The following is an 11,193-nucleotide window of genomic DNA, read 5'->3' as shown; positions in this document are numbered from 1 at the left end:
AGATTGGCAGGTGGATTCTTATCCACTGGACCACCAGGGTAGTCTCTGTACAGATTTCAATTCTGAACCAATCTCAAGCTTATAGAAAAGCTACAATTGCAATACAAAAACTTTTGTTTTCCAGAACTATTTGCAAGTAAAGTTACCGACATGATGCTTCATTGCTTTTCAAATACTTTAAAGTGTAACTCCTAAAACAAGGACACTCTTACAGAACCACATGCAAACCATCAAACCCAGGAAATTAACATCGATGTCATCATCTAATCCTCAGACACAGAGAAACCTGGCTCATCACCTTTAATGTGCTGACTTATCTGATTAGTCTACAAAGATTCATACAACATATCTCTCACCCCTCTTCCACAAGTGCAAGACCCTGCTGCCCCCACCTAGGCTCTGGTGATCCACACCAGCCAGCCCCTTGGTACCAACAGCCATTTCACCATATTTGTCCTACTCTGACATATCCTACCAGACTGCCCCCAAACCCATGAAAGCCTATAAATTCCCCTTGATCAGAAACCAACTTGTAGCCCATCCCTTGTGTGAACACCCTCTTCACCCCACTGGGGCATCCACTCTGCACCACACATGTATTCTGGTTACCTGATCCAGGCTGCCCACTGCAGAGTAGGGTGAGAAGTGTGTGCACTCAGGAGAGAGGCCGGGCGTGAGCACATTGTCACCCCACACAGGCTTGGCGTGGACACCCCACCCTGGTGTGCTGTGGCTCTCCCGCCAGAATCCTTATTGGCAGTGGGCTTTGTTTCTTTAACATGTTGTTGCTTTTGTTGGGGGGCGGGCAGGGGGTGTGAATCAAGATGTTTAGGACCTACAATATTTTCAACTCCATGCCTCTCTTCACCTTTTCCATTATGAGGACATGACCAGGGTGATTTGGTTTGCAAGTGGTACAGAGACATCAGAATGCCATTTTCTGGGTAGTGGTGGGGGAATTCTGCTTTGCCTCCCTGGCATCCTTTCTCACTTCATGTGGGATTCCCTTCCCACAGGCTCTTCTTCCCTGACTGCAACACTCCTGATGGGGGTGACGTCTAGGGCCCTTCTATTTTTAACTGGTAGGAGCTCTTGATTGCCTCAAGGAGTGGAATATGGTAGAACAGATGCCTTATGACATCAAAGTCTAGGTAATGAACACAGCCTGTGCCTGGCTCATTTCTTAGCAGATGCTCATCCGAGGGCAAAGCAACCCCATGTTGTGAGGGAGACTAACAATCCCACAAATAAAGACTGCTTGAGGGACCTTTATGGCAAGAAGCCAACATGCCCAGTCAGCAGCCAGCACCATCCACTCAGCATATGTGAGCGAGCCTTCAAGAGATTCAGCCTCCAGGCTTGAAGCCTCCCTGATACCAAGGGAGCAGAGGGGTGCTATCCACATTGCACCCTGACCAAATGCAGATTCTAGGGTAACAGTAACATTGCTGTTCTTTTTTAAACTACTCAGTTCTTTAGTAATGGCAATAAGTCCTCTTCAGCATCACTCTCACACCATTCTGTCCATCCCACACCATGAATCTCACCATCCTTGTCTGATCATGATAGTTTTGTCTCCTCAACCAGAAGCAAGAAATCTTATCTCCAATGCTTCCCACAGTCTCACACACAAAGGGACCTCAATCTACAATGACCCTGGTGTAAATTCTTTTGCACAATGAAGGAAACTACAAGCAAAATGAAAAGACAGCCCTCAGAATGGAAGAAAATAATAGCAAACGAAACAACTGACAGAGGATTAATCTCCAATATATACAAGCAGCTCATGCAGCTCAATATCAGAAAAATAAACAATCCAATCGAAAAGAGGATAGAAGAACTAAACAGACATTTCCCCAAAGAAGACACACAGATGGCTATTAAATACACGAAAAGACGCTCAGCATTGCTCATTATTAGAGAAATGCAAATCAAAACTACAATAAGGTATCATCTCATCCTAGTCAGAATGGCCATCATCAAAAAGTCTACAAACAATAAATGCTGGAGAGGTTGTAGAGAAGAGAGAACCCTCTTGCGCTGTGGGTAGGAATGCAAATTGATACAGTCACTATGGAGAACAGTATGCAGACTCCTTAAAGAACTAGGAACAAAATTACCATATGACACAGCACCTCAGTCCTGGGCATATACCCTAAGAAAACCATAATTGAAAAAGGTGTATACGCTCCAGTGTTCAGTGCAGCACTACTTGCAATTGGTGGGGCTTGGAAGCAACCTAGATGTCCATCAACAGATGAACGGATAAAGAAACTGTGGTGCATATACACAACGGAATGTTACGCAGCTATAAAAAGGAATGCATTTGAATCCATTCAAATGAGGTGGATGAACCTAGAACCTATTGTACGGACTGAAGTAAGTCAGAAAGAGGAAGACACATATAGTATATTAATGCATATGTATGGACTCTTTCTATGTAATAGAAAGATGGTACTGATGATCCTATTTGCAGAGCAGCAAAGGAGATACAGGCATAAAGAGCAGACTTACGGTCACAGTGAGGGAGGGAGAATGTGGGATGACTTGAGGGTGTAGTACTGAAACATATACATTACCTTTTGTAAAGATAAAATAGATAGCCAGTGGGAATTTGCTGCATGATGCAGGTAACCCAAAGCCAGTGCTCTATGACAACCTATGGAGGTGGGATGGAGAGGGAGGTGGGAAGGCGGTTTCAGGGGGAGGGGACATTTATTCCTATGGCTGATTCATTATGACATATGGCAGAAACCATCACAATATTGTAAAGTAATTTTCCTCCACTTAAAAATGAAATAAAATTGTTAAATAAATAAATAATGACCCTGGTGATCTAAAGAGAACCACAGAAATGAAGACATTCTTGAAGCACTCATCATGAGCCCCAGGATGTTGGGTCTCAAAGATCTGGTATTTGCTGATACGACCTCTCACTACTCCTACTTGTAGCAATTTTCTTGTTTTCTGCCGAGTAATGGCACTAAACCAAGAGCTTATGGGTGCCTCTGTGGTGACCACTAAGTACGTACTCCACTCAGACCCCAAGACCTGATCAGACAGAGGTGTAAGGCTTTCAGAAAAGTCTCACATGGTAAAAACCACACCAGAGCAGACACTTAGGATTAAAAGACCAGACAGAAGCAGCAGCTATTCAGAATCTGGTCAGCCTTCCTGGAGAGATGGTCCTGTTCCTGCTCCTGGCGGCCCTTCCTCTGTTCCCCACTGGGGAGGCAGGTGAGTGACGGTCCCACCCTCAGAGGCCCAGACCCACCCCACATGGACAGACCTGCTCAGATGCTACACTCATGCATGCCCTGGCCCTGGTCCATGTAAGGAAATTTCTGAATTCAGGTCAAATTCCCTCAAAGCCCAACAAATCTGGGCCCATCTCCCCTCTCTAGCCTTTGGCTCCATGAGCACAGCGGGCAGGCTGGAATCTTTCTTTCAGGGAAAATCATCGGGGGCCACGAGGCCGAGCCACACTCCCGTCCCTACATGGCGTTTCTTCAGTTCAAGACTTCGGGGAAACCTAACCACTGTGGGGGTTTCCTCGTGCGTGAGGACTTCGTGCTGACAGCGGCTCACTGCCTGGGAAGGTGAGGAGCAGTGCGGCCCCGCCCCTCTGTGGAGCCCTCCCAGGAGCCCTCTTCTCAGGGGCTGCAGATCTTGGCTACCAGCAACACAGGAAGTTCTTCGGAGGACAGGTGAGCTTTGGGGAGAGATGGACAGGTCAATGCCAGTGATGCATAGAGAGAAGGAACTGATCAAACCTGAGACAGAAGGAAGCCAAGGTTGTACCCTGGAGTGCAAATGTGAGAAGTTCACGTTTTCCTTAGAGACAGCCAAGCCTGTGCAGGATCGAACACCCTCCATGAACTCCAGGAAGTACCACCCTGCCCAGGCTGCCAGAAGCAGGCAGCACAGAGAAGCCCAGATCCAGGGTCCATTGTCTAGAATTCTTTCCCCAGACCTGCCCTGTTCCCAGCAGCGCTCTGTCCTTCAGGCTCCTGGTCTGTATCTCCTGTGACTCCCCTTCCCTCTCTGCTATGTATGCAGATCAATTAAGGTCACACTGGGGGCCCACAACATCAAGAAGAAGGAGAGGACCCAGCAGGTCATCCAGCTAAGAAGAGCCATCCCCTACCCAGGCTATAATAGTGAGACGTATGCCAACGACCTCATGTTACTGCAGGTGGGACACGCGGCTGCGCTGGTTCTGGGACACTTTCCTCCCAAGGTTCTGCATCCCCCATGACTCATCCCTGACCTTCCTTCTATACGGCCCCTTCTGTGGTCCCAGGGCTGGTGGAAGGCAACTCCACAAATGTCCTGCAGTTTCTGTGGGCCATCAGTAGGTGAGAATGCCTTTCCTCTGCCTTCAGCTGAAGAGAAAGGCCAAAGTGACCGCTGCTGTGAGCACCATCGGCCTGCCCAGCAGCTCAGATACGGTGAACCCAGGGATGCTGTGCAGTGTGGCTGGCTGGGGACTCCTCCATGTCAATGGCTCCACCGCAAACAAACTGCAGGAGGTAGAGCTTGAAGTCCAAACGGATGAGAAATGCAAATCTCACTATGAAGTTTACAACACCGACACCCAGATATGTGTGGGGAACCCAAGGATGAGGAAGAACGCTATGTATGTGAGTAACACACCTTTATGCATGCAAAGCCCTGGGCACAGCCAAGCTGTGGGGATGGGGAGCAGTGGGAATGAGCCTCGTCCCCAGCCTGTCCTCCTATCTGGTCTCTGTCCCGTGTCCCTGGGGGGTGAATACTGCCCCACAGTCACATATGGGTGGAGGCTTCCTGCAGGAGGAGGGGGATTGTCAGGTCCAGATTGAAACATCAGGAGCAACAAAGCCCTGATATCAGCCAGGGCCCCTAACAGAGACCACACCCCAGGGTCGCAGGGAGACCAGACCTGAAGAAGGTGAGCTCAGCCCTTGCTCTCTCTGCCCACAGGGTGACTCCGGGGGCCCCCTCGTATGTAATGGTGTGGCCCAGGGCATTGTGTCCTATGGAGAAGAGACACCTCCAGATGTCTACACTAGAATCTCAAGGTTTCAGCAATGGATCAAAGAAACAATGAAAATGTACAGACTGCAGGGACCAGACTGAGGTCCCCCAGGATTGATCTGTCCATCTTCCCTGGGGTAGAGGTGTTGGGTGGAGGAGGGCTGCCTGGAACTTAATAAAGTTTTATCTTTTGAGCAGAAACCACTGATTCCTCCTTTATTCACATACTCATTAGGCACCTACTCTGCCAGGGAAACATCTGTTCACATTTCTGATCTGTCACCAGCTTCCCCCTCCGGCACATACACCGCCCCTCTCACCCCCACCTTCCATCTCTGGAATAAAACTTCTACTGCACCAATAGCCAGCTCCCTCCAGCCACATGTCCCCAGTGCCAGCTTCCCCTGCAGGCTGCCCGTGAGCTCCATCAGAGAAGGGAGACCCCTCCTAAGGAGTATAGGTCTCTCTTGATTCCCACCCTGTGTGTCATCCATATGCCCTCCTCCTTGTCCACACCTACTCCCCTCCCCCACATCCCAGTGCCCAGGGGGCAACAGAAGAGAATCCAGATTTGGAAAGGGGACCCCCTGAGAAACTCTGGGGTTGAGGGGGCACTTGTCCACCCTAACAGAAATGGGGGAGGTTTACAAAGGTGTGGTTCACCCTATGAGTGTTCCCTCCCTGCATCAGAGCAGGCAGAGGTCAGAAGCCTGAGAAAGTTTCAGGAGGCCTTCAATATTCCCTGGTGGCTCAGACGGTAAAGCGTCTGTCTGCAATACAGGAGACCCGGGTTCAATCCCTGGGTTGGGAAGATCCCCTGGAGAAGGAAATGGCAACCCACTCCAGTATTCTTGCCTGGAAAATCCCAGGCTCCGCTGTCCATGGGGTCGCAAAGAGTCAGAAACAACTGAGCTACTTTACTTCACTTCAGTATTCCCAAGCTCAGCTCAAGTGCCTGTCACAGCCCTGTCTTGGAGTCCTGGGCCCAGGGCCATGTGCAGCCTCTGGTGTCCTGAGGGCACATCCTCCTTCAGCCCCAAGTGACCTTGAGGGAGCTTTTCCACCTTGGGCTGAGGTAGCTGCTCCCACCTTCATTGCTCGCATGTGTGTGTGTGTGTAAATATATTTATCTCCAAAGGAAAGTCACTGTAAAGCAATATTTGGTTTCATGGTATCCTAAACTTTCAAAGGTGTCTATAGCCATAGACTATTGGATATATTTTTTTTTCTATTTTTCATCAATCTTGAGGTTTTACTACAGGTACATATTGAGCAAACCAACTTCACTCTTAAAACATACACCTTAGAGAGCACTGAGGGGAAGTGGTTTGCTGAACATGTGAATGGAGAGTGAGCTTCAACCATCACAAAATGTGTTTTGGGTAGAAAGTAACACATATTCATCAAAACAATATTCCTCATAAATGGAACATATTCATCACAGAAAAACAACTAAAACAGAACATACATATATCAGAAAATAAAAATTACTAAGAATTTCACAATCTCAGATCATCATCACTAATGCTTAAGCATATTTTCTTCCACTGTTTTTCTATTTATTCATAAGATGCGCTTGCTTCAATTCCCTTGGGATTGGGTTTAGAGCTCCTCATGCCATCCTTTCCATTCCTCTTTCTTCTGTCCTCATACTGGTAAGAGTGTTGGGGTCATCTGCACATGTTTAGGATGGCCTGGCCAGACACAGCAGATATATGGCTCTCTGGGCTCTGGACAGGGAATTCTTAGTGGGCAGTAAGTATGAGATGATGGGCATCTGTTTCCCCTTCACCACTCACCAGTCACCAGGATTTCTGGAGAGGAAGCCCCTCCTGACTCACAAACACCCTGATTCAGGTGGGACAGACCCCAGGGAGCTTGAGGGGTGCTGGATACCTCAGCACAACCCAATCATGTCCCTCATTGCCAAAGGACCTGGTGATGGTTTATTTCTGGTTCAGTGAATATCAAGTCCAGGACTTTATGTTAAAAATTTTTAGATAATAAAAGCTCTCTTTTTTCAGAATATTTATATTTAAAAAAGAGATTCTAAATCCTCCAAAAATGTGAGGCTGGAACCCTGGCAAGATATGAAATGGGGCTGCTGTTTGAGCCACTTGGGTGAGTCCAGGCCTCTTTGCCCCTAAAGCAAGTGCAGTCTCTGCCTCACCCTCAACCCCAAGCAGAGCCCCACGCTGTAGTCCTCACGCACGTGTTTTCTGCCCATAGATTCTAGGTCTCCTCCAGCCCCTGAGCTTCCCAAGTACAGGAGCCAAGTCGCTGAATCCCTGACACTCACCTATTGGGTAATTCTTCATGCTTTCCCCAGAATCAAAAACCCAAGAGGGGAGAAATGCAGACCCTCCTGATTCAGTCACTGAGGGCCTCTGGGGATCCAGCTCCTCCCCTGGCTGCAACACAGCCTCCACTTTCTTGCTGTTCCTCTTGCTCTGTGACTCAGACGTGGGGGTGCAAGGGTGGTGACTGTGTCGTTCTCACCTATCCCACAGCAGAGAACATGGGCACACGTGACATGCTCACACCCGGCTGGGGTGAGCACAGCTCTGTGGGGTCTGTGGGGGCACTGAGCCTCCCCTGCTTCCTTCCCCTGTGCTTTGTGTCTGGAAGGAAGAAACCCCAGCAGCTCTGAACTGGGCAAACCTTCTGGAAGATGCAGCCACTCCTGCTCCTGATGGCCTTTCTTCTGCCTCCTGGTCTGGGATATGTGAGTGACTGTCCCCATTCTTGACAGGGTAGCACATCTCACTAAACATCCTGAAGTCCTGGCCCTTCTGCTCAGCTCCAATTTCTGAACCAGCTCCCATCCCAACTGAGACTACAAGTTTAATGCTGCATAGGCATTCAGCAAGGATGGGTGGTAGAAAGCAAGCTTTCACTAAAAGCTTTTGTAGCTCTTAGCCTCTCTCTCACCACTGGTAAAGTGGGTTGTGCATTTGCTGGAGGATGTGAAGCTGCAAAGCACAAGTAAGAAAATTCCTCACTCCAGCCAGGAAAGGACAACTCAGACAAACCATCCACAGCACGGGAGTTCTCAGTGGACCCAGCATAAGAACAAGAGAAACTTCTCAGTTTCCCCACCCTTCACTCCTGCCCAGGAGAGGAGCCCAGGGTGTGACTAGTCAGAAATGGCTAGAGGGCAGCACCCAAAGCTCTCTGGGTGTCGTTACTCTTCCCCAGGCCCTAAGCAGTTCATTTTCTGCCCCAGTGTCTTTGGCATGTCCTCCCCTATCCCTGTGGTCTTAAATCCCACCAGTATTATCCCCACCAAACCTCAGCCAAAAGCTAATTGGAGGCCATTCAGGTGTCCAATCAACAGATGTTTACTGAGATCGTGGGATGCGTTATGCCCTAGGACATGAGGATTTTTGAAAACCCAACTCCATAAACTCATAGGTGGATTATCAGAAAACGGCACCAATCAGGATGTTAGCAGAGGCTCAGAGGGGTCCAGAAGACTCCATGAGAATGCGGGCTCATCAGGGGGTCCCATCCATGATCTTCTGGGCTCCACCCTCTGGAAGGCAGTCTCGGGCCCCTCCATATGTGTGTGTGACTCAGGATGTGGAGAACAATACTGAGGTTTGGGGTTCAGAAAAGGTTATCCCACTGCAGTGAGAACCTGGGGGACTCTCCCCTAGAGTCTGTTGGGCACTGTCGACCCACCTTGACTGCCACCTTCCCGAACCGCCCTTCTAACGATAGCCTCTCCCATCTCCCCATCTTTCAGCCTTTTCTTTCAGAGGAGATCATTGGGGGCCACGAGGCCAAGCCCCACTCCCGCCCCTACATGGCTTTGGTTCACTTTCTGGGTGAGAAGAGTTGGAAGAGGTGTGGCGGTGTTCTCATACAAAAGGACTTTGTTCTGACAGCTGCTCACTGCAGAGGAAGGTGAGGGGCAGTAGCCAGCCTACCCTACCTGAGGCCTGGACAGGGACCCATCCTCTCCCCAGGAGCTGAGCCCAGGGGTACCCCTCCTTCACTCCAGGATCCTGGAAATCAGGACCACAAGAGCTCATCAGACAAGCCATCTTATGAGCAGGACTAGGGTGATGAAAAGCTGAGAAACAGGACAAGAAAGGTTTTGAGGTCAGTGGGTCGGAGGTGAGAACAAGAGACAGGGTTGAGAAGGCTTGAACCACAATGGCCAAATACAGCATCAGAGAAGGATGAGAGTGTGCAGTGAGAGCCAAAACCCAAACTCAGAGTCACTTCACAATATTGCCGAGAAAGCTCCCAGAGCCCTGCCCTCATGTCCCTGAGAAGCACAGGGCTCAGTCACTCAGCCCCAGGACCGTCTGTCACCTCAATTCCCCTCAGCTGCTGCCTGCCCTGGTGTCAGCTGCCTGTCACAGCTCCTGGGCTGTATCTCCAGTGACCCCATGATCCCCACACCTCTGCTCTGGTCTCTGAGCAGCTCAATCATCGTCACCCTGGGGGCCCACAACATCAAACAGCAGGAGAAGACCCAGCAGGTCATCTGGGTGAGGACGGTCATCCGCCACCCAGACTATAATCCTAACAACTTCTCCAATGACATCATGTTACTGCAGGCAAGGAAAACTCCCCACTGGCCCTGCCCTCCTGGGATCAGATTGCCCTCCCAGGTCTCCTGCCCTTTCGTCCCTCCCATCCTGGCTGCCTGACCACTCCCTGTGGCTCAGGAGAGAGGGGAGACACATCAACGTCACTGCCCTGTCCAGGCTTGGGGACCACTGGCTGAGGCAGAGTCTTGCCTCTTCCCATAGCTGGAGAGAAAGGCCAAGAAGACTGCAGCTGTGAGGCAGCTCTGCCTGCCCAGGGCCATGGCCTGCATGAAGCCAGGACAGACGTGCAGTGTGGCTGTGGCTGGGGGAAGGACTCCATAGGCACCTACCCTAACTCACTGCAGGAGGTAAAGCTGATCATGCAGGAGGATCAAATGTGTGAGTCCCACTTACACTACTATTATACCAATGCCATCCAGCTATGTATGGGGGACCCAACGACAAAGAAAGCTTCCTTTAAGGTGAGAATGACATCTACTTTGCTTGGATCTGGGGAGAAGTGTGTTTGCAGAAGATCTGGGACCTGGGGACCGCCTCACCCTCTAGACACCAAGACACATCCTGGGGCTAGTGTGTGAGTATGCTAGTGTGTGACATGAGTGCAATTGTGTGGCAGTTTCAACATTCTTTGGCATTGCCTTTCTTTGGGATTGCAATGAAAACTAATCCTTACCAGTCCTGTGGCCACTGGTGAGTTGTCCAAATTTGCTGACATATTGAGTGAGCACGTTCACAGCATCCTCTTTTAGGATTTGAAATAGCTCAACTGGAATTCTATCACCTCCACTAGCTTTGTTCATAGTGATGTTTCCCACTTAGGAATGGGAACAACTTAGCAATGGACACAGTGACAGACTTTCTTTTTGGGGGCTCCAAAATCACCGCAGATGGTGAATGTAGCCAGGAAATTAAACGTTTGCTCCTTGGAGGAAAAGTTATGACCAACCTAGATAGCATATTAAAAAAGCAGAGACATTACTTTGCCAACAAAGGTCTCTCTAGTCAAAGCTTTGGTTTTTCCAGTAGTCATGTATGGATGTGAGAGTTGGACTATAAAGACAGCTGAGCACCGAAGAACTGATGCTTTTGAACTGTGGTGTTGGAGAAGACTCAGGAGAGTCCCTTGGAATGAAAGGAGATCCAACCAGTCCATCCGAAAGGAAATCAGTCATGAATATTCATTGGATGGACGATGTTGAAGCTGAAACTTCATTACTTTGGCCACCTGAGGCGAAGAATTGACTCATTGGAAAAGACCTTGATGCTGGGAAAGATTGAAGGCAGGAGGGGAAGGGGTCAACAGAGGATGAGATGGTTGGATGGCATCACCGACTCAATCGACATAAGTTTGAGTAAACTCCAGGAGTTGGTGATGGACAGGAAGGCCTGGTGTGCTACAGTCCATAGGGTCTCAAAGAGTTGGACACGACTGAGCAACTGAACTGAATTGAACTGAAGGCCCACTTGTCTTTGTACTCCAGCATGTCTGTCTCTAGGTGAGTGATCACACCATCATGGTTATCTGGGTCATTAAGGTCTTTTTTATAATGTTCTTCTGTGTATTCTTGCCACCTCTTCTTAATATCTTCTGCTTCTGTTAGGCCTTTTC

General features: G+C 49.3%; 1 protein-coding gene and 1 pseudogene across 1 annotated transcript; both read left to right on the top strand.

Moving 5' to 3' along the window:
* The first annotated feature begins 3,182 nt into the window (after positions 1–3,182).
* Positions 3,183–5,121, top strand: LOC129633924 (mast cell protease 1A-like). Its single transcript, XM_055555891.1, has 5 exons — positions 3,183–3,237; positions 3,452–3,599; positions 4,060–4,195; positions 4,386–4,643; positions 4,966–5,121. Exons 1-5 carry the CDS (start codon positions 3,183–3,185, stop codon positions 5,119–5,121), a joined length of 753 nt encoding a protein of 250 aa, XP_055411866.1.
* Positions 5,122–7,690: 2,569 nt separating this feature from the next.
* LOC129633923 (granzyme H-like) lies at positions 7,691–10,178 on the top strand (annotated as a pseudogene).
* The last annotated feature ends 1,015 nt before the right edge of the window (positions 10,179–11,193 follow it).

The sequence above is a fragment of the Bubalus kerabau genome, chromosome 19 (genome assembly GCF_029407905.1).
Source record: "Bubalus kerabau isolate K-KA32 ecotype Philippines breed swamp buffalo chromosome 19, PCC_UOA_SB_1v2, whole genome shotgun sequence".
In the NCBI taxonomy this organism is placed as follows: Eukaryota; Metazoa; Chordata; class Mammalia; order Artiodactyla; family Bovidae; genus Bubalus; species Bubalus kerabau.
The sequence above is the reverse complement of the archived record's forward strand: the minus strand, read 5'-3'. Positions and strand labels throughout refer to the sequence as shown.

Coding starts and splice junctions, on each gene's coding strand:
- LOC129633924 (XM_055555891.1), top strand. CDS start 3,183: ATGGTCCTGTTCCTGCTCCTGGCGGCCCTTCCTCTGTTCCCCACTGGG. Junction 3,600..4,059: donor GCGGCTCACTGCCTGGGAAG/GTGAGGAGCAGT, acceptor CTATGTATGCAG/ATCAATTAAGGTCACACTGG. Junction 4,644..4,965: donor TGAGGAAGAACGCTATGTAT/GTGAGTAACACA, acceptor CTCTGCCCACAG/GGTGACTCCGGGGGCCCCCT.